Below are 26,012 nucleotides of genomic sequence, written 5' to 3'. Positions count from 1 at the left end.
AAATCTTTGTGAAATATGTATGATACGGAGTGACACCATAAATACACACGCCAGCATTATCAGGTAAATTTAAGGCAAAGCTGTAACTAGTTTCTTACCTCTTCAGGTTTTTTAGGAACAATCTGAAATGAATGTTTTCAGCAGCATTAAGGAAGCTGTGATTCAGAAAAGCACTCCTTCTGAAGGTGATTTTAAGTAGCACTTCTTAGGTATGTATTTTAATGCTTTTCTGAGTCAAGGCATGAGAAATGTTTTATTTCGAAACACTGCTGGTTTTAACAGTAATTTTAAAAAGTTTCCAATCCTGACATAGTCAAGTATAGACTTACATTTACATATTGCTATTTCCAATGAAGTCAATGAAATTCTTTATATATTAAATGCAATGAACTTAAAGTAGTTCAAGATCAGGTCCTAACCCTGAAGTTAATATTACAGAATGAGTCCACAACAGATTATATTCTGGAGAGAAAAAAACAAAAACAAAACAAAAAAACCCCACCAAAAAACACAGTCCTTCCCACCCACCCTCTACCTACACTTCCGAGATAAATTATCCAGGCTAATCTCAGAGGAAGCACCGTATCCAGTGTGGAAAATAAGTCTCAAAAATCCTTTAAATTCTCTGAACTTTTACAAACCTAGCAGGGAAAAAACCAAACTTTTCAACTCTGACTAGCTTTAAGTCATTTTTCACATCAGTAAATCCACTGGCTGAGCTCTGTAAGGAGTCAGGTTATTTTTCAGCAGCACACACCAAGAAACTAAATTCATTTGTTCTCTTGTCCGCGCAGAAGCTAACATGAATCTATGATAAAGCCTTCTGTGGGTCACAGGACACTATTTATATCATGAAGAAACATGAACTTCTGTTATTCAAGAAATTGAAATAATCTCAGCAAATTAATCCTTGCTCTTCCTAACATAAATAACAAATGGCTGAAATTAAGAAGTGACAAACCAACATGATGTGCAACTGGAACAGCACATAAATCTGGCTAGAGAATACACAGCAAGAACAAAGATAAAACCAACATGGACACTGAAAAAGTAACTCTACAGAAAAGCAGTAAATGCCAAAATCAAAACTTCCTAGCTATATCCATTTCTTTTAATGATTTGCTTAATATTCTAATATATCACAAAATCCTTGCAAAAAAACCTCAAAATAGAAATCAAGAATACAGCCCAAGAGAAGCAAATAGTTCTTAAAGCATATACCCATTTCAGAGACAATCCTGACTGCATGCACCGAAGACTAATTTCTGGTTGACATGTTATCTTATCTGTCCAGTGGATAACTAACTGAAGAGCTTGCTGTACATACCACAGAAGTTAACACAAAAGAAACCAAATTCAGTTACTAACAATGGTGATATTTAAACAAATCCAACAAAATAGACTGCTCTAAAATTACTATAGTTTTTGATGATTAAGGTGTTCAAAGCCATTAGAAGAAAAATAGTGAAATTAAGTATTTTGATACTCTTCAATTTTAATATTGGTAAGTAAAAATATTCAAGAACTCTAATTAATGAAAGACTATTAAAGAGCTCAGCTTTAGGCCTTAGGATTTTTCTAACAGATAAGCAACTCATCTGGTGTGTTAAAAGGCCTTGTTTTCTTACAAAGAATTTACCTCCTTTTTCAAAAACCTTTAAGAAAGAAATAATTAGAAAACTTCATACACAGAAACATAGAATCCTGGATATTCTCTACTCATTTTCAGATCACACTTAAGAACTTTTATATATGAGAGAATATTGAAAAGAGCAGGGAGAGATTAAAGAGCAAGAGAAACAGGTTTCCCTATTTTAGCCATGAAAAGTGAGCATTCCACATGTGCGTACTACAGGGAAGACTTTTCAACCTGAGATTACCATACAAATATTAGACAAGGAATAGGAAAAAAGTCTGAAACTGTGTATGTGGAATAAAAGGCAAGTAGGGCAGGGAAGTACAATAAGTGCCAAAACAACATACTGAAGCATTCTAAGAAAACTAGTCTCAATATTCATTCTAATAGGAAGCTTACCTTTTTTCCTTCTGAGGAAGAAGGTCTTGAGCTGTCAGTTGGTCTTGGTATTTCTGAACATTCAGCAATTTTTCATATGTTTCCTAAAATGTATATGGAAAAACTATTTAAATGCATTTCCCCCCCCCCTTTTTTTTTATTTAAAACATATGTTTATGTGGTTTTACTCTCCCATCAGTTCAAATGCAGAGGTCAGAAAACAAGCAGACCTCTAACAATTTAAAAAAACAAACAAAACCCAACAAGTTAAACTAAACCAACAAACATTTAGGCAGTATATACAATATTTTCATATGCAGTTCAAAGTAATTACTTTTGAATCTTGCTATTTTTCAACAGTGTTTGTTGCCTTCTTACATATGCTTGTAAAAAAAAAATTCTCAACTGTATACAAAAAGACAACTACGTTTATGTAATGGATATAACTCCAAAACATGCTACACAATAATTACATTAGTGCATCCACATTTTAGTTTGATTTTCTCAAAATACTAACAAGGTTTAAGACAGTAAATAATTTCATTTAGTTAGATTTTTATACATTTAAGAGTGTCAGCTTTCTGGTGGTCTGTATCAGTCAGAACTCCCTCTTATCCAGGCATGTCTACAGGGACACACATGAAGTTATATGTTTACCATAATCAGACCTTCCGTTCTTTCAAATCTTACAGAGTTATTAACTCTAAATTGTCGGTATTTTTAAAACAGTTCTCTCACTATACTATTATTTTCAAACAATGCTGTGACAGTGACTTACCACTTCAGAAAAACAAAAGGAAAAAATATTCCAAAAAGTCACACTGAAAATATTACAGAAGAAACATGTTTTTATTAAAGTATTTTCAGGGATTTTTTCAGTTCAGAAACTTTCAGAGACTATTTGATTCTAAAACATAACATCTAATACTCTGAATTACAACAGTGATTCAAATCACAAGTTAAATAGGAGTATTTGGAGAAATAATTATAAAATATAGTGAAACAAAAGAGGATTGTTGTATTACAGCAAAGTACTTGTATGCCAAATAATTTACTTCCATTAACAAGTGAAAATAGAAAGCTTATAATCACTTTCATACATCTTACCATGAGTTTTAGCAAATACTCGAAAGAAACAAGTGTAAGAATTAGTGGGGACAAAAGGAACAATGTTTGGCTGGGTTTTTTTCTTTGTATTACTTACAAAAAACAATAAAAGAAATGCAAGACATCTCTATATTATCAGAAATTAACTAATGAAATACTAGTTCTTAACATTATACTGGAATTTGCAATAGGATGCAATGAAACTTCTGCAACAGTTTGCATTAACAAAAAACCCAAACAAATCAAAACCCCCTTGCTTAGTTATAAACACCTACTGTTCAAGCTGATTTATCCACTAATATAAAAATACACCCACACATATACTGAAAATATTTGTACTTAAAGTGTACAAACTAAGAACAGATTGTTATCTGAGCTGCACTCAAAGCATTTAAATAGGGACAATTCACTGAATTCTTTGATGCAGGTCATCTGCTTTTTAACAGCACAGTGGAACAAAACTATATTTGGAGTAACTGCACAGGATAAAACCCTGAAGGACAAAATTGTCCACTTTTCTTTGAGATGGCATAAGAACTCATATTATAGTAGTATGCTTTTCAGAAATCCTTTATTTTTGATAGAGATAACTGTATCAGTTAGGAACTAGGAACATTTTTCAACTTAAAAAAGTATGTTTATCTTCAAACAGAGGAAACATCATATAAAAGAGCACAACAAATCGTATTTTCAAATATTTCCAAACTTCACAAATATATCTGTAGATCTCTAAGATAACAAGATATGGTAGCACTACTTTGGGCAAGATTCATGTCACATCACTGTAATAATCTTAACAGCTCCATTCACAGATGACTATTAGGCTGCAAAAATTACTGACTATACTTTAAAAGCACAAACATGGTTTGGGTTAGAGGGCACGAGGTGAGCCTGACACCAAGCAGTTTTTAGGCATCTGTGGTTAGTCATGAAAAAGAATCAGTATGGAAGCTTCTGCTCTGGACTGTAGAGGGAGAAGGGGAAGGAGGGCTGTGGCTGCCCCTCAGCTATCTAGAGAGAACGCAGTTGGAACGGGCTTAGAGATTCCTGTGAGCTCCAAGAGTTTCTGCAGTTGGAAGAAGTCAAACGAGGCATGAAGAAGGTATTTTGGTGTTAGGTGATCAGAAGAGGTACGGGATTACTAGGTCGTACAAATATATAACGAGGCTTTTCACTTTACTGCTAGCCTCTCAGCTTACCTCTTGCCTTCATAAGGCACAGAGTGCCACCTTCCTACCAGGCAAAAGAAGTCTCCAGTCTGCCTCCTCCCAAATACCCATCATCTTCACTACACTCTGGCATATACATACATCTACTGGAATGGTCAGCAAAATACATGAATCAGGAGCTCAACAAAAACCCAGCTATATCATGGTTCTTTAAAAAAGGGCAGGGAAGGGAATCACAGCTGTTACCTTAAGACAGGCTGGCTTTAATTGCTTCTGACCAGCAACTGAAGCATTTTCAGGTAACGTGACACAAGTTAATGGATGACTTAAGGATTTTGTCATCATATTCAGAAACTACTGATAAGCACAGGCAAATAAAATGATATATGGCTTGCCATGACCTACTAGTTTTTAGCCACAGAAATTCATTGCTATAACGACAAAGAAAGCTTTACAACAGCTGGAACAGTAAGATCTTCCCTGAAGACCCTCCCTAAGTATTCCCAAAGAACACCAACACTCCACAGCCTGTTTAAGTTCTAAGAACCTGCACTTCTAAGAATTAGAATGATCTCTTTAAACTGTGCCTGGTTAAATTACAGTAATCATGTCCATTCATAAACAGAACCCTTTACAGAGGAGATTAAGTCAAATGACATTAGAAAGTAATATTTTAAAATACTTCCAAGAGAAACACAAAGTATCATTTCTTGCATACTTCTGGCAATGAAAGTGGACTTGCATCTCTTAGAAAATAAAATTTTGGTCTTAAGTATTTAAAAAAAAAAGCATGTATTTAATCTCTGTATAGAGATTAAGTCAACAGACTAAAAGAACCACTAGCATGTGAAGGAGAGTATGTGGATGAGCCTTTGCAAAATCAGGAATCACATGTAATGCCCAGTAATTTATCTGACAAATCTTCACTCCCCAATGGCTAAAGAAAGATTCTGAAGCTTTACACTTGCTTTTTCAAAGCTGGCAGGTGAAGATTTTACTAATCACTTCAGGATTCAATAGTCCAATTCATGAATGTACACATCTGTGTGTCTTGTAAACTCAGCTACTACACAATCAAAATAGCTGATTTTACAAAATTGGCTACGTACTCAAATGCTTCCATTTCTAATAGAGAGATCAAATTTCAGATCTCTACAAGGATGTCCTCTTCTAAAACAGAGAAATAATATTCTTATTTTACCCTGCATAAAAAATTTAGGGAAGAAGCTAGCAGATGGAACCCTAGAAGAAAAGGTTCTTACAGGAAAAAAAAACCCAACATTTTGGTTAAAATATGCTGCAGAGCCCACATTTTAAATCACAGTTCACATTTTTCTTTGCTGTTTATGTGGTTTTGATTTCATCATATACTTTGGGGTTTTTTAGTTTGTTTTTTTTTTAAGAGTTAAAATGCTCTATTTTTTACAGCATTCACCTCTGATCTACAACTTCCAGTACTTCTCAAAAAGTACAAGAAGCACAGTTACATAGAATTACTATTTTATTAGAAAGAATGGTATGAAGAGACCGTTTCATCTTGTTCTGCACATTAAAAAAATACAGTATTACTCTGAAAAACTTTTAAGTTAAATGATGATCAAATATACTATCAAACTTTTGTGAAATGGCGTTTCATGCAATAGGCATTCTTTTACCTATCAGAAGAAAAATAAATTGTTACAGCTGAACTTTATTCAACAGGCAGAATAAAGACCACAATGGTGTATAAAGCAAACATCCTTTACGGAAGTGCATTTAATATTCAAGTCATAACATATATATTGGCAGTTATAATACACGCAAATATACACAGTTTATTTTTAGTAAGTGGATAATATTATTTATGAGCATTAACTAAACAAATAAAGCTGTGACCAGTTATATTACTAGCAATTAATACAATTCAAGTTCTTATGGCATGCAAGTTTAAGCCAAATATTACATCTGATTTATTAAAGTACCAATTTAAAGGACATCCTCCGATGGGATTGGTTACTTACACTAGACTGTATTAACATACAATCCTTTTTTTCCCTAGCCAAATTAATTAGCTTTCAGACTTAAAAATACATTTTATTAAATACACATTACTCTAAAAAGAGGTTAAAACAATGTTGGGAATTTCATGCAGATTTCAGTTTTCATTTGGCTGACTAAAAAAACCCTGTTAAACCTCACTTAGTGGATTTAGGTTTATAGAAGCCTATTTAATGAAAATATTCAGAAACAGTTGAAGAACACTCAAGTATCCTACAACCATGAAAAATGCATTTGTCAGACTGATTTGTTTGAAGGTGGCTGGCACACTGTTAGAAACAAGATGCACACTACTCTTTTAGAGATTTCCAAGGCAAGCTTGCATACTCTTTCGAACTGGTAGGAAGAGCTAAAAATAAACTTGTGCTCCTTGTAAAATTTGTAATTTCTTCATTATGATGGAATGCAACAAAACATCTTGCCCTTGGGTTGCTCTGTTTCAGCCAAAACAAATGCAAATGGCTTGTCAGATGACAGCTGTTTGATAAGGCTCCTCTACAAGACCTGCATGCTTTACTTTTTTCCGTGAAACTTGGGATGAAAGGCAGAAGGCAGGAAGAGAATTAATGTAGCATACAGTCTAAAGGCAATGCTACAACCGTGATTAAGTAGAAAAGTTAAAAGGCACAGATTTTCCACAGCCTCGCTGCGTGCAACCCATCCGTGTAACAAGTTGACAGGCCTAGCGCGTCAGCTCCATCATCCTCTCCGACAGCTAAAACGCAGCATTGCATCCCTTTTCAGAGAAAATTTGCGTCTGCACCATGAAGCGTTGTACATTATTTCTTAGCACTGCAGGGGGCTCAAGTCCATATGGAACCTTCACAAATATTACCACAGATCAAACCAGCGGCGTTTCAAGGCAGATTTGACATACCTATTTAAATGAACAGCAGAGGTCCTCGGGCTGCCTCAGGCTGTGCAGGAGAAAACCTCTGTGGAAAGCCTATGCTGCAGCTCCATTACTCAGCAAAGACACACTCTACATTTATCATTCATTTCATTTCTGCCAGGGCAAGAAGCTCATTTGCCCAAGGTCAACAACAAAAAAAAGGAGGGGGGGGTGGTTTTTATTCTCCCAAAGAAATAAATGTAGCTGACAAGTGGAGATTTTGTCCTTTGGGTACACAGAACGCAAATAAATATCAGATAATTCTAATAAAAACATTACATACAGTAAAGCCGTACACCAAATTTGATAACAATTTTTTTTTTTTTACAGACTAACCATAGAACAAACTTTTTAAGACTATCTAATGAGGAAACAAAATCTGACATGATTGTCCAATTAAATATTTCTGCATACATTATTAATGCTTTTGTCTCCTATAAGTAAAAGTAAGAAACATGCACATCTTTCTATAAACTCTTCTAAAGGGGTAGATAATGCTTGCCCCATTGATCACCACAGATTGAAAAGTCTGTTCATAATCCATGTTAGGACTCAGGGTCTAGTGATGATATATTTATTAGATGATCTAGTGATGATCTATCTATTAGATACAGCTTTTTTCATAAATGTAAACAGATGCAGATCCTTTACTCCTGGAACTGTACTAATCAGAAAAAGCCTTAAGTTTGCATGAATGGAACAGTCTTAGAAAAATCAATTAAGCAGTTTAAATGCAAATTTTCTTCACACTAAATGTCAGCACAAGTAACATTTCCTATAGCTTTGCCCTTCAAGTGAAAAAAGAACCAAACCTATTTTCTATTCTACAGTGCATTTTGCTAGAATTAGCCATTTTTGTCGTACATGCATTCTCCACTACTAACCTTATGCCACTAACCAGATACAGCTGACAAGAAAATATTCAGATTGTTCAAACCCAGTCCATAGCCAAAATTGGAAGATAAACCAAAAATTAAAGCAAGAACTATTATGTAGTCTGTCTTCTTAAATGTAACATAAAAATACCCCTAATAATGGATATTGTGACATCAAAATATACATGGCATTTAGCTTCAGTCGTGGTATGGCCTACTCTGAAAACATGAGTAAACTCTAGAGGTCCTGATACGTATCTCTAGAATAACACGTACTTGACTGGGAGCTAACATTATTTATTACAGATTATTACATACTTACATGCATTAATGAATAATATGACTGCTTGCCAGTATAAAAGAGAAAGTGAAATGGTCGGCCATCTTCTCCCCACTGGATTTCTAATGAAAAGCAAGATTAGACAAGAAAGCAATACACACTCTCTAAAAAAATCTCTTGTATTTAACTGCCATTATAAACCTCTTTTATAACACCGATTACCTTTTCAGATATCGGAGAACAAAGACATTTTATGGATGTTCAACCTGTCTGGAAATCTAATGATTTAGACTACCTTGTTAAAAACCAATCTCCATCTGCAATTATAACCAAATACTTAATATAGTATTTCTAAATATCATTTAACACAAGGGAATCTCTCATGTACATCTTAAATAAACTTTCAAAGACTGTATAGTTGGTGTTACAGATAGAAATATCCATTTTAGAATTGGAAGAAATACAAATTAACAGACAATTGAAATCTGTATAATGATTGTAGAAGCTGAAAGATTAACAGCTCTGGAAAACAGTACTTTAAACACAGAGCAAATTTTTAATTAGTATTATATGTCTAAACTAACTAAGTACTCATACAATTGTCTTTAGGAGGTAACACAACTGTATTCAGAACTTGGGTGATTTTAGGACTTGTTCATGTTGATATGTTTGGAATATTTAAATACAAAGGCCTATGCTACAATTTATGTAATTTGTTCAGCAAGAAAACATATGTTCCATGTAATTCAGCACATCCAGTTTACTGTATTCATTAAAAACATGTTATTTAAGGACAAATAAATTTCAACCTTGGGGAAAAAAAATATCAAACTTAAATATAACACGACAAAGATTTTTCCAAATAAAGTGACAAAAATAAAAGCCTGAGAGCTTTTTACAAATTGAACTGTAAAGAAATTCACAGCTATTTTATCCAGTGAAGTTCAAATGAAGCTATAAGCTATAAACAAAGATAAGACTCCAAGAACCTGTCTGATAACCACGACATGTATTGCATTGGAACGTTAAGACAGAATACAGCAGAAGTTGAATGTAAAGATGCAAAACTTAGTGGAACAGAAGGAATACAGGGACTTTACCCACATGTACTACTGTGAATGTGTGAATTTCCACGTATGCAGCTGTGAAAGTATATTTTGTTGACATTACTGTCCAGGGAACATTCTGAAGTATAAATTTATATCTTTGTACTTCAAAGTTACCAAAGACATAATGCATAGACCAGACAAAGCTACCTTAAAGAGATACTTATTAAATGTGTTATTTTTAAATGTAAATACAAAGATATACATTTTCAGTAATTAATTTACACTCTTCAAGACACAGTGAACATTTAAACACACAGAACAGTAGCTTAGTTCTGTCATAGAACAGCCCTTTGATTTTAAAATTGCATAATGATTAACTCTCTCTTACTCTTTCACTTTCTACTTTTTACTTCAAAATACTGTGAAGTTAGAAAATAATGCATGATACCATTTGAAAGCTGAAATTCCAAAATTTCAGGTAATTTAGACAGCTTTCTAAAAGACACACAAAGCCTCAAAAACATCAAGTATCAATTCCAGGAACAGAAAAAGGAATGAAACAAAATTTTAAGCTTTCGCTGATAATCAGAAGCATCCATCTGTGACTTGATAGCTCAGTGAATATAGAATTTCACACCCGTGCTACTAGTTCATACTAAATGTGAGTCAAAAGTGGACAACAGGTTTCGACATATCTTTGTTAAACATCATTCTATGTTAAATTGATTTGATGATTTCAGTGAAGTTCTCCCTGACCAACATACTGGTGTTGTTATTGACAACTGCGACTTCATACAGTGTCTCAAGAGCAAGACAAAAGACAGTATGGGCATAAGCACAGAGTTAGGACTTTCCAGTCAAAACTGAGACATGATGGGATCCTACTCTCCTTGTTCTCTCAACCAGCAATTTCAAAGATTCAATTTCTAAGCTTTTAGAGCAATGAAGTTACCAGGAAAATAATTATTATTATTATTTTTGGTTTAAAATAGTATTAATGAGTATTTTATGGCTGTGATAGAGGTCTCTGACAAAAAGCTACTGAATTCCACAAAAGGTTTTCCCGTGACTTCAACAGATTCTGCAGGTCATCCTACCTATTGTTTACTTTTAAACAATGAGAAACATTTATCCATAGTCAGTTAACAAGATGTCTGAAAAGACCACTGGTATTCCAGAATCCAGCACTATTTTTTTATCCTAAAAACCAGACTATCAGATCAGGCTTTTACTGCTCATGTCTTAGCAGCCATTAGGAACACGGGGGAAAAAGTAAATCTGTAAGATAAGGCATTCTACATATGCAAAAATTCTAATACTTAGAAATAATTTAAAAAATAAGTCTATAAACACTTACTCCTCTGCTCTGGAAAAATTTCAGTAGGATGCTGTAAATAAACAAACAAACAAATATCAGGAAAAGAAAAAAGTTACTTAAAATATCATGCTACAGTTATTCAAAAATGCAACAAATAAAAACCTACCTTCATCATAGGCCTGGCTTGTTTGTCAAATAAGCCAGAAGGAAAGAGATAGGCAATAGCTCTCTGAAAACAAAGAGAAATATAATGTATGTAATTTTTTCCACAAAAGCTTCATCAAAACATTCCTTAGGTACTTTCCTGTAGAGAAAAATAGCATAACTTTTGTACAATAGGAAACCAAATCGGTAACAAAGAATGGCACACACATGCTGTGCTGAAAAGAAAAGCAGATAATTTCCTCAGGAAAAGTATAACCTCATTCTGAAGGCTGTACTTTACTATATCAGAATGAGTGAACTTCCTTCTGCAAAGTTTAGCTTTTACAGTATGCATTTATTATAACTTACCAGAACTACTCAAGTGCAAAGACCACCTTTATACACAGCAATCTTCCCCTAAAATTTCAAGTGCTGTGACTTCTAGAGGAAATCACAACATTTAATTTATCTTTCTGAAAATATCAGTGCTTATTAACTGTGCCTACTGACAGACCAAGCATGGACATTTTATTTAAAGCAACTGGACAAAGCAAAGTTTTACACATTTAGAAACCCAGTTTCTACACATATTTTCCTCAGGTCTAAAATAAAAATTTGTTGTGGCAGTAGAAGATATTTTACATAACCTAAATAAGCATTTCATTGATCACTGCATTTGGAAACAACTGTGAATCACTACAATCTTGCTGAACTTGAACTAATTGCTCAGAGAAGAAAGGCTCTTAAATGCCATCTTTCTTCTCCTTAGATACCTAAGGGTTTGCTGAAACAACTTAGAAAAACTTGTGATCTTCATTACACACTCACTTTTACCGCTGTTTTCACCAAGAACAAGGTATCACTTGCTTTTACTTAACTAATATCTACCACTATTCATGTGATGTATAAAGTTAGTATTATTTGCCTCCAACAAATAAAGTAGGAATACGGATACTCAAGATCATTTTGGCAAAATGCAAGGCAAAGCACCTTCCATGGTTGAGCCCAATGACGTGCATTTCTGTTCAACATCATCTTACTCTCCCTCTTCAATGTAATGAAAACATAATTTAATAAAGCAAAAATATGCATTTATGAGAACTGTTTATTTACATTTGTTTTTAAAAACAAACCAGAAAAAGTTAGCCACCAAAAACCCCCAAATGTAGGGGTCTGGCAAGTGCAGCCAACTTCAGACAGTGGGTAGTAGAGCTTGAGATAGAAATCTTGTGCTTGTACAGTAACATGGACCAACGAATAAATCCCTCTGGCAGGGTTCTCATTTATATTTCCGTTAGACAGTACAGAAAAGTAGAATTACAATAAAATCAGAGTTTAAAATCTTCTCTTAAGAAGAATGGCTCTTTGTTGGTTAGGCTACCTTAGGGCTATTACTTGCTGATAATTTTTTCCATGGACATGGAGTGGTTTGTCAGTGCTTCAACCGATTTAATATGCATGGAGTGTAAAAAGACCTAACCTATTACTTTCATTAATCCCCTACTGGCATTCTGAACAGAAATGTTGAGAATTCTGAAGCACACAAAAGGCTTAACTTGATTTTATGAAATGGTAATTTTGTTTCTCTTAGTGACTACTGTATTCCCATTTGTTAGTCAATGGGCATTTTATGCATACACACAGTAGGTGAACACCTATTTATGAACAAATGAGGATTAATTATGATGACAATAGAGAAATCTGCTGTGAGCCAAATGATGTTAAACAAACACCTTATATAATATATTAGAAGAATTTATTACAGGATACTGAGACTGACTGTGTGTGTACTTAAGACATAGTCTTTATACAAGCATTTCCAGAATCTCAGTCAAAACAGTTACTGTAACTATGACACCTTAATAAATGCCAAATATAACAATTTACCATTTATAATGAAGAGAGTGGCTGCCATCTGACACCTTCTACTTCTAGAAAGTTTATTTTATATTGCTTGAGTGTATACTCATGTCTTTCTTTCATGCTAAAGCATAAACAAACCCTGCATTAAGAAATTCTAACATCTACTTGCAGCTCTCCACACAACAACTAGCTAAAGAATAAAAGTTCACTTTAAGTTTGCTTTTTTGTTGTTCCAAAATGGAAAGAAATACTCTTCCTGCTGCCCCCTCCCTTTTTATGTGCATGTAATAAGGATGGCGTATTTGTCTTTACAACCCTTTAGGAACTACCCTGGGATGTAAGACTCCAGTTCAACTTCCTTCATAAGTTTCTTCTCAATTTAAATAGCTGTTTCCTCAGACTGTACTTTTAGCAACTACATAGCAAGTCAGTCTGTCTCTCAGAAACTTCATTTATGTCTATGCAAATGTTTCAGTTTTGTAGAAAAGAGGTATTTCAGAAAAACTGTAATTCAACACCCATGTGTACTACCAATAAAATAAGATGGTGGGTCAACCTTAGGAACGACATCAGCTGGCACACAAAATACAGCTGGAGCACATAAATAATAATGAAATATTTTCCTGAAATCTTTTGGCAATGACTTCAGATTTGGAACACAAGCTTCCTTTCAGGAATCGCCATGTCTTGAGTCAGAATTCCAAAGAGAATTAATTGCACATTCTGCGTTTTCTTGAACATAAAACAAGCAGATGAACATCCCTCTTAAAACTTTACAGTCAAGGTTTAAATGCTAGCAGTAAAGTTCCCAAGAAACCTTTTAGATTTAACTGCAGTTTTCCATTCCAGGCGTGGTTTTCAGCTTAAGGGTCACAGCACATATCCTTCTTCTAGTGCCTAATTTGACTTGAACTCTACATAATAAAGGAAATGTTGTGCTGAACATGACTACTTTCTTCAGGCCATCATTTCAGCTATACAAGACGCATTCACCCCACTCCAGCCTCCGCAAGTTCGGGGCTGCTATTTCACAATTTATTTGTTAAATCACACTGTTGCCATTGTCTTTGGAAATAAAACACAACTTTCTAAAAAAGAAACATCCCTAATTATTTTCAGAAGAAACACAATTAAAACTCCTGGTACATAGTAACACAATGGTGTTTCCAAAAATAATTACATAAACTACTGTAAAAAGGTGGAATGGGTACAGCCTGCTTCTGCTATGAGTTACTAAAAAAAAATTTTAGCCATTTCCTTTCAGGATTTTAAAGTGTTTGTTTTCATACTCTACTGTTGATCCATGCAGGAAAAAAATATACCCAGTAGTCACACCTTTAAAAATAGAAGATCATAATGTATACATGATAGGAACCAGATGGTTTACATTAGACATTTCTTAAACTGACTTGGTAAACTGAACGTTCCTGCAACGAACTAAAAGGAATCGTGTTATAGCATCACTTGTTGAGGGATCAGATGATTCAATATACTGCCCACAGGATAGGTCTTTCACTTGCAGCTATAAGTTTGAATTCAAGCCAGTTGGAATAATGAGAAGCTTCCAGCCCCATTAAAAAAAGAAGAAAAAAAAAAAATGTATCTGGCAGTCCTTCAAAGATGCAAACCAATTCATTAAATGATCTGTCCAGCACTGCATGTGGCATGTTGTACAAATTCAGTATACCTGCCACACCCTCATTTTCCCTCTTCACTGTGCATGTTGTACACGCTGACTCCTGATCCTCCTTCCCTTCCTATCTATTTACAAGCCAAGAAGTTTTGTTCACTTGCTTTCTCAAACATCAGACACTAACTCTGAATCAAACAAGTTCAGCTGGGTCAGTAAGAGTGACTCTTTTCAATGTCTTGAGAAATTACAAATTCAATACTTTAATTCAAATAGAGTTGACTGAGTCATACTGGGATAGGGGAAAAAGACTGAGTCAACTCAGTCCTTAAATAACCCACCATAAGTAGAAGAGGTTTGGCAGGGCAAATTGACCTTGCTCAAGTGTCTTCCCAGACTTCAGTTTAATCTACAGCTCAAAGACAAAACATTCCACTGATTTTCATTGCTCATGTGCAAAGATAGTTATCTGCATAACATTCAGTGAGGCAAGGTATTTTGTAGAAAACAAGGAAAGAAGAAGAAAAAAGAAATAATAAAAAACCTCCACCCTAGGGCTCCTTTGCAGCAGCATCCTTTTTGGCAGAGGGCTCAAGAATTCAGCTCATTCCTTTTTAAATACACAGGAAACTTTAAATATGAAAACATTGAGGTGAGAAGTGACACTTTATGCCATAACATTTTAATGAAACACCTGAGTGATGACCTGAATGATGAAGTGATCTGAGTGAAGTTTCAACTTCTACTCTGCCTTGATCACACAAGAGCCACTTCCCTTCTTAAACCTTGCCTCTTGAATCACATTATTTAGCCACTGTAATCTCAGTCTGAGAAAAGCTGGAGGTTTGCTGGAACAGCTGTTTTTCCTTCTAACCACAATAGTAGAATTCTTTAAAAGTTTTCAGCATCCAAAATCCAGAATATTTGGGGTAGAACCAGGAACGAATGAAACAAAAATGGGACATGAGATGTCAACTGTGAAAGAGCATTTTTATTTAACAAGACAGAAAAGGTTAAAAAAAAAAAGTGACACACCTAAGTTTACCTTGTAAAACAAAATCCTCCTCTAACAACTACCAAAATTCATTGAAACCACCTCAGTCTTTTGTCATTGTTCATCTAAAGCTGAATTCTAGCTTGGACAGAAAGAAATTTCAAGTTCACAGTGAGATACCATTTTAACCCCATCACTTGGGGGGCAGGGATGGCAAAAAAAGAAAAACAAGTACCCACAAACACACCCACAACCCATTAGCATTATATGAAAAAACCCACCTTCTTTTAGTATTACATTATTTTTATACTAATAATTTTCAAAACAAAAATTAATGTCTTGTCCAGAGCTTGCAGAACAAGAACCCCAAAAACCTGCTGAAAGAAACAATCATTATTTCTATCTTCCTTTCAACTTTCAAAACACTGAAAAGTATTAAAAGAGTAAAAACAAAAAAAAAAAATACAGCAGTCATCAGTTCAGATGGACTTTGATGCAGAGTTTGGCTCCACTGGAAAAAAAAAAAGTTGAAAAAAGCATTCTAGCTTCAACTACTTAAAAAACAATACAAAATCCAGTATTTCTTGTACGGACACTGCTGGACAACACACTACTTGCAGACAACCTAAAGTTCAGAAATGGATTTTGTTCTTCATAACATTTCTGACATTTCACATATGCCAATATTTACTCATTTCAAGCACTTTGCGTTGCTAAAATTTAAATGTTATTTAGAAATCAGATGTGCTGAGCCACTTTTAAAAGCAACTGAATACAATCTATTATTCATTAAAGAAGTCTCAATTGATGAAAGAAAGTATACTTGATAAGGAATTAAGTTTTTCCACTTTTAGCATTTTCATAGTTAACAACCTTACTGGTACTTTTGCAACAATATATATGCTAGTGAAGATAAACATGTATTTTTAGATGCAAATTATTCTATCTGCTTGACAATGATCTATTAGGTCATAAGGCAGCCCACAAGATCAAATGAACATCGATCTCTAGCTTTTGAGTTTTACTAACTTATATGGGGAAAAAGTATTGCTTTATGATGAGCTCATATCTGGGAGAGCATTTAGTGACTGCATAAAAATAAATAATAAAAATACTGGCATATTAATAGGTCATAAAGATTAAGACACTTTTCTTGTATTAATCTCACTTAGATTTCTGAGCTTTAAAGCAGACTATCACAGAACTGACAGTGGAAAATGAAGGTGGGCTGTTTACTATAACCATAGCTTAAAGTTAAATCACAAAATAAAAGGATTACAGACTCAACCAAGGAAAAGCACTAGGTCAGGACTGCAATCTCTATTAATTAGGTATCCCAGCTGGGCAGTGGGTATGCAGCTGTTAATTTGATCAATGAGTTACCTAAATGTCATCTCTACTGATTCGCTTATAAATTACCAGCAAGTGAGACTAATGTACAGGTGCTAATTTATTTAAACTGTTCTCCACAGTTCTACATAGCTTTATAAACTGCATCTGGCACCTAATGTTAGCTGTCAGTTGTACTTAGACATGCCTGTCCTAACGACTCTGTTCATTAGAAATGAGCACAAATTATGAAATATTGTGAAAAATGATACATCAAATGGAATGGGCAAAGCAAATCAATTAGAGAAACTTCATCGCACATATTCACACATAGGAGAATAAAACATCCTAGCTTCAGAGTGAGGTCTATAATACCAATTAAAAAGCAATTGGTAGACTTCTGCAGAGTTATATATCAATTTGTTGGATTTTTTTTTTTCATCCTCTGGAAATACAGTTGTAATGCACAGCTTAACTTTTCATTCCTAAATAAAAGCATCAGTAAGAGGCAATTCTGCTTCCACAACATCCAGAAGGATTAGCAAGTAAGTCAACTTATTTTCCTGTTTAAAACTTCACAAGGTTTAGCTTTTATTAAACCATACCTAAAACACCAGTGAAAGACAGAATCCTATGATGCCTACTTTTGAAATACACCGCACAGACTGATTAATGGTAGAAGACATGGAGGTATATAAGCACTCATCAGAAAGAATTATTACTGTTTGAAATGTAAAGCTTGATAATTCTCCTGCCAGTGCTTAAGCAGCTTTTGTATTTTTATAACAGAAATTTAATTATGCATAGCAGACACTATTACACACTAAGTATTTTCCAACACCTGATGGGATATGAAGAAATCAAACATGAACTACAGAGACTTGGTATCACCAAACAAAACACTACTCTTTTGGCTCCACTTCTCCATCTTTTCAGAAACAGAGACTGCAAAGCAGTCCTGTTTTCGTCACCTGCACTACACTTGTAAAAGCTAATTTCCAGAATGAATCTGCTTTTACTAATGATGAAGCTGAATTAATTTTGTGCAAATGATCATAGTGCTGTGGATTCATAAAGAAGAAACCACTACTTCGATATGGTCATTTTCCATTTCTTGCAGTCTTGCTGTCTGTAAGTCTTCCCTCTAGATCCTATGAAAGGAGGAATCCAAATTGCAGACGAACACGTTCTCCTACCATTAACTTTTTGGGCAAACAAACTGAACTATTAGCATCATCATTGTCCTGTACTAACATGGGAGGTATTCTGGTGGCAGGTCTGTGCATGAATACTGTACAAGAAGTAACTCAAAAAGAAAAAGGTCATTGAAGGTAAGAAAAACCATCCAAAAAATACAGGAAAAGGAAATTCTATACCCTGTACAGAAACAAGAAAGCCCATGTAAAGAAACAGGCTGCTATTACCACTGACCCAGATGCCTTGATGAATACTTTTATGGTTGACAGGACCTCATCCACTCTACACTGAGACTGGAAGAGTCTCTGCATTGGCACTTGTCTGTAGGAAAACAAAGTGATATCTACAATTCTGAATGAAAGTTGTCACAGTATCAGTGCATAGCTTTGTACTCCTAAAGCCTGATCTCCTATGGCTTTTTGACTTGAAGCCAAGCTTCCCTCATGGATTTTTCTGATACCTGATAAGATGCAAGTCTCATTCCAGTCTTTTTCTCAGCAGACCATTAACTGTGTGTCTCTTCTCTACTCTGCTGTCTTTTCAAACAAGTTTTCAGAACTTAGTTTTGAAGCCTGTCAAATGTGTTTGAAATCAGCCTGTATCACCACACAGGGGTAGTTCTCTTTCTTGTCATAAGTACACTGTCAAGACCTCTTATGCGGACACAGCTATGCTGACAGAATTTTATCAGAGAGGCAACAAACAACCTTCTCCCACTGAAAAAACTAAACCACGCTCACCTTTCTTTTTGCACATACCACATTACTACGTCTACCCTAAAGGTCCTGCTGCCATGGCTATACTAATAATGCTGCTGCGCAGAGAAAGCTTCAGCCGTGAGATTTCATGCAACTTCACCTAAGAGTGAATGTCACCGAATGACATTTCTCCTCCCTACCTCTAATGTGTGATAAAGTAAGACAGAAATGACAGAAGTGAAGACCAGGTGGGACATTAAGAAAATCCATGCAACAAAAAACATTTTTCTGAGTGAAAGGTAGCACATCTATACATGAGCCTAAATGACACTGAAAAAGAGAAGGCCATGCATCTGTCAGTTGTCAAGAGGGAATGGCAATAAAATAGTATGTTTGGAGCTACAGATATGAGCTTAAATTCATGTCTATATTAAAATCCCTAAGCTAAACCATAGTCTTAGTTGTAAAACATCCTATAAAATTTAATTTGCATTACCAGCAACCACAGTATCATAGAAGAAAACCTGACCTAAATATACACAGCAGGTCAAATTGTGGGTAAACGTTTTGAAGCGCTACATAAACCTTTACAGTGCCTCTTATATCCTCAGATCAAGTCGATTATCCATCCAGACTTTTAAAAAAGAACCTACTGTGCTTTAACAAGATATGGTATACAGCTCTGACCTCATGTCTGACCTCACATGGTAGCTGGGGTAGAATCCCTATTCAGTCACAGTTGCAATGTTTGCAATGTATAGTAGCATTCTTTCTTATTCTGACAATTCAATTAAAATTCAGAGAACTGAGGGGCTCATGCTGAAGTGTTTTCAATACCTGAAACTCTACAGTAAATTACTTCTTCAACAGAGCAACTGTACTTACATCAATATCCTCTTGGGTAAAAGTTTCTGGATCTTCTCCCATCATGTTGGCTAAATGTCTCTTTCCTACGTTGAACTCTTCAATCTGTTTTTTAATAAATGCTTCCGTGTACTTCTCTGGTCCTGAGGTTCCTACATTTTTCCTCTGCACTGCTGTGGTGGTATAGATTAGCCTTAATGTCTAACAAAAGCAAAAAAGAAAAGTGAGAGATTTATTTCATATTTTTGGCACAGGGAGCTCTAAATAAAATTAATAGTATAACAAGCTGTTCATACCTGTAACAAGATTCAACACGTTTTATTGTAATAAGTTAGAAAAGGCAGTATTACTCATTAAACCATTTTCTACCAATTGTTTAATGCCCATAAACAGATAAACACATTCTAAAAGTTGAACGTTTTCACACATTACAATTAATTCAGAAGATTTTTCTGACAGAAAGAAATGTAGTATCATATGTCAGGAAGATCCAGCAAAAACAAAACACAGCACTGATCAACAGATGCAGTCTTAAAAGAAGAAAATCTATCAGCAAATAAGCAGGTTTTGCCTTCATCTAAAGGCATCCCATAACAAAGTATGAAAAGAATCTACAGGGCAGCTCTGCAGCAGCTTTCAGAATCATGTAGCTGCAGAAACACTGCTAAAGGCTCTGGAAAAGCTATGAAGTGCTCCCTCCTTGTTCACAGTGCCAAAATGGTTCTTAAGCTATTTCACTGTCTCACGTAGAACAATCAGAAAACTAATAGGGTAGTTCTCATCAGCAAATGCTACTGAGCATTGTCCTGGCTCAGAACTCATAGTTCCGGAAACAGTTATCTTTTGATCTTTGTAGGATACAGGTTTAGTTTTTAGTTTATCAACAGAATCAGTAGTTAAGATGACTAATTTCAATCAACCTCCCTGCCAGATGAACAGGAGCTTCACTGACAGAGCTGTAATGTCCCAGTTCTGGCCTAGTGCCAATATTATGCATTATTTTGGCTTTTCAGCGTTAGTGTTAACAAAGTACTCTGCAGCTTAGTTATTCCACAAACTGAATGAGAACTGATTATTTGTGTGGTCTTCTGTGGGTGGGGGAAGGGAGGGAATCACAGGAGAAAAGGATATGTGGGACAGAATAGCAAAGACAGAAAAAGAATCACTTCTGAATCAGAAAAATGCCCAGTTCTGTTCACCAGATAGTACCCTGAAACACTTCTCTCCAGCCCCTTCAACATGCCATGGCTTGGCTTCGTAAGCAGGCAGTGCAGTTTCACAAGGCAGTGCAAACCCATCTCACAGTCCACCCCGATAGCATTCTTTCCTCCACTCTCCTCACTCACACTGTGCTGGCTCTGGCACTCAGACTCTTCTGCAAGCCAGCTCAGGTCCCTACATGTGGCAGAATACCAGCTTCTGCCTCCTCCCAGTGAGTGGCCAGTTCTCTGCTGAGCTGGTAAGTCCAAGCGATTCAGAGAAGGCTCTGAGAAGAGCCAAAGCTGACATGAGAAGGTGGCTGAACCATGCAACTGGGAGCAAGGAAGAAGAGGGGAAGTCCCCTCTTTACCTTCATTTCTTTGAGCAAATTATTAAATTGCCTCTGCTGCTGCCCCCCAGCTGCAGCCTCATTCTACCCTTAGCCAAACATTAAAACCCAAACACACAAAAAAGTGAACTAGTTAGGGTTCTTACTATGAGGAACAGAATAAAGCTAGTATTTGAAATGACAAAGTGTTCTCCGAGTCATAGGAATTGTCTTCTGCAGATCACAATTTGGACACGCTGACCACTTGGATGGATTTTACCATTCTGAGTTAAGCCCATAGCAATACCATAAAACACTCACTATCTTCCTGTAACTAATACAACAGTAACCTTTAAACACAGTTATAACCACAATGATAAAAACACACACATTTCATCAAAACAGAATTACATGGATATATTTGCAAGACAAACACAAAAGCAGATCAAACTTCCACCCTCTGTCAGTAACACAAGTTGGCTTACACAAACTTCTCCTGTGACTAGAAGCCTTGGGTGTTCTGTATTACATGGTTAAGTCCTACATGAACAGGAAGTGAAACACGGCTTTTCCTGTACTTTCACAGAGCCCGGCTGATATTCTGGCCATCTGGCAGCCCAGGATGGACTGGTCCAATGCATCCAATCTGCTGCATATATGTAAAGGTATTCATGATCAATTTACCTGTCCATGACTGTCTCAGGCTTCAATATACAAAATCTAACAACCCCACTTAAAATTTCAATTTGGAATAAAGACTACAATACCCTGCCTTAAACTTAGGTATAGCCCATGCCTATGCTGCAGGACAGGTCCTATGAACTCAGTAAGTGATATAGAAGGTAAACTAATCTATGAATAACAAGGTCACATGGGATAGAAAGAACTGACTCTTTATGCTTTTACAACCTAATACAGATAAAGATCTGCCCCCCAAGGTATGTACCTCAGAAAAGTAACCAATACCTCTGCCAGAAAATATTTTAAAACAGCTCCAAGGCAGAATTTGGTGCTGAAGAGCCTTCTGTTGCTTTGTTTTCCCCACAGCTTATATGTATCATATGCAATGCTGGTCCTAGTTTGACTCTTCCTTTTTTTTTTTTTTTAATATTCTTGTTTTCTGTGAGGTTACATTGACATATACAGAATTAAAAGAAAAATAATAAAAATTTGAAATACACACATTTTCCATAGGCAAGGCTCTGGTGATTTCCTTAGAAAGCAGTAAGGAAGGCAGAGGTATCTCTGCATATTCCCGATTCTTCTCTCCTAGTCACTCCTCAGGAAAGAATTTAATTCATCTTCTGTCTTACTTGTCTTAATAGGAACTAATTATTTGTAATTCTTGGTAATGAACATATGATTCCTTATTACTTGGCCCAAAATTGCTCTCTCTCTGCTATGCTTTAAACAGAATACTTTAAAAAAGATTGCTTTCATCTTATTCCTGTCAATTTCTATTGTAATTTTCTCATTTTTGTCCTCTTTCCCTCAAGCTATTCATATTCTTCCCTTGTTTCAATTCATCACTAATCAAAAGTCCCTGGACACACAAACTCTTCATAATTAGAAAACAGCCTCTTATGCAAATTAATATCTATTGTATTGGTACATCTTCTGGGATAAGAGTACTATTTCATGGGTGGTACAGGAAAGAACTGCAAACCACAGCTAAATGCTTCTGGCATTTCAGTCAAACAAGCAAGCATGCTCCTCTACTTCCTAGAGGAAACCACAGAGGTTTGCATTCACTTCTTACACATTTCATAAAGCATTACTGCAGACAGCAGCCTCAACATTTTTAAAATAATACTGGTTATTAACAGTACTCCTGAAATAATACAGTCTTCCACCAAGACAGGGGAGAAGGGAAAGCCTTTACTTCTGGACACAACTCCTTGGTATTAACTCTCCCCTCCCAACTCCTTCCAAAGCAACCTAGCATTAAAACAGTCTGGCAAATCCTGATCTTCCAGGGAGACCATAAATTTACAGAAAATCAGCTTATGTAAAATTTGCCTTAGAAAAAAAAATAAGCATTTTCAGACAATTTCAACTTCTCCGGTCTGCTTTTTCCAAGGAGAGAAATAACTAGGACCTGTCTGTTCACTCGTCCTGTTCATTTTGCTTCACTGGAGTTATATGGCTGTAAAATCAACACATATCAATGTAGATTGCTTCCTCTGCTTTTGGAACAGGAGGAAAGGGGAATTGGAGACAGGAAGCTTGAATCCAAGAGAAAACGTCCATTTTACAACATGGCATTGTTACAGAGATAGAAGACAACACCAAATGATGTGGCATGCATGCAGTTGCGCCATTTTCATGCTGTTTTCATGCTCTAAACTGTCAGATTTCAACCATCTCCTTTTCCAAAACCATGCAGCATACAAATTTGTACTAAAAAGTTATCTTTGGGATAGAACTTCACTAGGAGATGCAGAGCTGGAGCTGGATAACCACATCAGCATGCAGGACTAAAGTTGCCTTGTGTCCACTGCTCCAATTACTGGCACAGCTAGTATGTCTGCTGGGTTTAATAGCACAAGATACCAACAGTGGTCCTCTGGTCACTTGTTGCACAAGAAAAAAACATGCATTATATAGCAAACATACAGAATGTAAGTGCTCAGACCCATGTTGAGTTTCTAACAAATTACTTTTTGTTCAATAGGTGAGTTTTGGCTTTCCAGTGTGCTGTTCTACAAAAATGTGTTTTAATTTATTTACTTAAATAATATTGTTTACATAATCTCAGATTTCAGTCAGCCTACAAACTAATTACATGAACCAGTATCAGGTTTATGCTTTAAGAAGCATTTTGTAAAACACATCAGAATGTATCACAAGGTGTCAGCAAATATGCATAAGTGATTTTACATTACTTTTTATACCTGATTTCACAAAGTATTTCATCAGAAGAGGCTTTTTCTCTAAATGAAGTCCCTTGACAGTTAACTGTAAAACTGCATCTCCCCCATGCAGAAAATCTACTTTCTGTGCATATTTGACCAAATCTACATATTGAGCTTTGCTTATACTGTGTACTATGGAAATAAAACATAGCTCTAAATGCATACATACATGCCAAATGTCAGGCGTGTATAACAGGGAACAGAATTTAAATCCAGGTGTTCTGATGCACAAGTTATCAAATATGAACAGGCTCTTCAACTCCAGCTTAGTTAACGACTGCAGAAAAAGTTACTCCATTCCAAGCATGTAGTTCTGAAAGACTGTCAGCAAAGTGCCATCGCCTCTTTCTGATGTCAGGACACATACCATCCAGTGATTTAGATAAGGTACCCATCCCAATCAAATTAAATAGCACATCTAGTACTCTGCACTCTTCCGTTGAGAAAGCACTATTCAATTACATCAGAAATGACTGACAGTAGCTAAGCTAGATTTTTTTTAATATAAATTGTGCTAAATCTCTGCATTTTACTTATTAGAAGAATAGGAAACTAAACCTGTTGTTCAGTCAAAGCTAAGGGAACTGGAATTACAAAGCTTCTCTCCCATTTCCTTTCTCAATGCAAGACACTTTGAAATACAAAAAAAACCCTACTAACACAGACAAGAAGTAATGAACTATACTCCAGCATGGGATTTTTAGGATAGGCATCATAAAGAAGTTCCCCAACAATAAGGACAGAAAATGCTTGATGTAAGAAATGGTTATAGCAGGTCTGAACAAGGGTATGTCAACTTATTACCTTGTTCTCAACAGCAGCTGACAACAGAGGCACAAGGAGAGGACAAACAAGTAGTGGTAATTTTCCCAGGACAGTTCGCCAGTTTCCAGCAATCTGTGGTTCAAAGACATGCTGGTATCTTGTTTTTAAACAGTCCTCAGTGGAATTTTATTCTGAGTTTCTTAATTTGCTTTTTGTATTCACATAAATGCTTAGTATCCTGAACATCCTCATCAAACAGTTCCCCAGGTTAACCACACCTAATAGAAAGATGGGTTTCTTAAGCTTCCTGGGCCCTGCCTCCCATTAGTTTCCTTCATATCCTTTGGTTCACAGTTAGATGATTTGTATATAGCTACAGGCTTAGGTACTGATCCCACCTCTTGGGGAGAGGAGTAGACCAGTGATGTCTCAAGGCCCCTTACAGCCCTACCTTCTACAGTGACTCCTCCTTCAGGATCATTTCCTCAATTAGGATACAAATCATTTTCAGCTCAGACTCAAGCAGGTGCCTGGCCATGAAAACTAAGTTACTGTCATAATCATAACTTTGATATAGGATAACCAAAGCAACACACTATTCCAACCAAGAATGAAATCAAGTGTTAAAATATTTTCAGCCTTATTCTCTTTCTCATTCCTTGCACAACTTAAGCGCGTGTATTTCTGACTGCTGCATAAAGAACTACCTACACAAGCACCAGATCTTTATCTCTAATGGGTAAAGTTAATCTAGAAGTAACCAATATAAACAGTTCAAATTGCTCCTTCCAGTATTATCTTTCACTTCCTCACTGCATCTTATCTTCTGTTACCCCACAGCTTGGTTTAGTTCAGTCACCAAACAGTTCTTATTAGCCTAAATTACTTTGCAACTTGGAAGTGTTACGGGCATGCCTTTTTATCCATTTGCTCGTCACTGATTAAATATATATATAGGTGTCTCAAATACCACTGCATACACACACAGTGGCTGTCCTCAACACTGACAGCAGCTAACCTTTTTAATTAAAAGGCTATATGCTGAACACTAGTATCTCTCAAAACAAACGGGTAATTCTGTTTCATCAGAAGTTACCGCACTTGTGGAGCGCATTTCTCTCTCCATTGCGGGAATTGGGAGACCTCATTATCTACTTACCTGCTGACCAAACACAATTCAAATTGTGTTTAAAAAAACACAGCTAAGAACTCCCATCTTAAAAGTACTTCACTTTTGTGTATGGCTTTGGCCTATATACGGCTCTGTCAATTCTAGTGACATATATATAATAAATCTGGGTTTCATTACGCTTTTCCTTTACATTAAAATAAATAAATTCAGGT

At 35.7% G+C, this 26,012-nt stretch overlaps 1 protein-coding gene across 1 annotated transcript in view; it reads right to left on the bottom strand.

The window, feature by feature from the left end:
* MRPS9 (mitochondrial ribosomal protein S9) overlaps positions 1-25,794 on the bottom strand; it is a 33,839-nt gene extending 8,045 nt beyond the window's left edge. Inside the window, exons 1-7 of the mRNA XM_010290537.1 lie at positions 25,765-25,794; positions 24,708-24,800; positions 19,482-19,661; positions 10,908-10,970; positions 10,781-10,811; positions 8,417-8,496; positions 2,036-2,118 (exon numbers count right to left, since the gene is read on the bottom strand). Of these exons, the coding sequence (XP_010288839.1) occupies positions 2,036-2,118; positions 8,417-8,496; positions 10,781-10,811; positions 10,908-10,970; positions 19,482-19,661; positions 24,708-24,800; positions 25,765-25,794 (560 nt within the window). The remainder of the gene's footprint in view (positions 1-2,035; positions 2,119-8,416; positions 8,497-10,780; positions 10,812-10,907; positions 10,971-19,481; positions 19,662-24,707; positions 24,801-25,764) is intronic.
* Between the last annotated feature and the right edge of the window lie 218 nt (positions 25,795-26,012).

Source organism: Phaethon lepturus, unplaced genomic scaffold (genome assembly GCF_000687285.1).
Source record: "Phaethon lepturus isolate BGI_N335 unplaced genomic scaffold, ASM68728v1 scaffold32637, whole genome shotgun sequence".
Classification (NCBI taxonomy): Eukaryota; Metazoa; Chordata; class Aves; order Phaethontiformes; family Phaethontidae; genus Phaethon; species Phaethon lepturus.
Note: the sequence above shows the minus strand (reverse complement) of the source record. Positions and strands in the feature narration are given on the sequence as shown.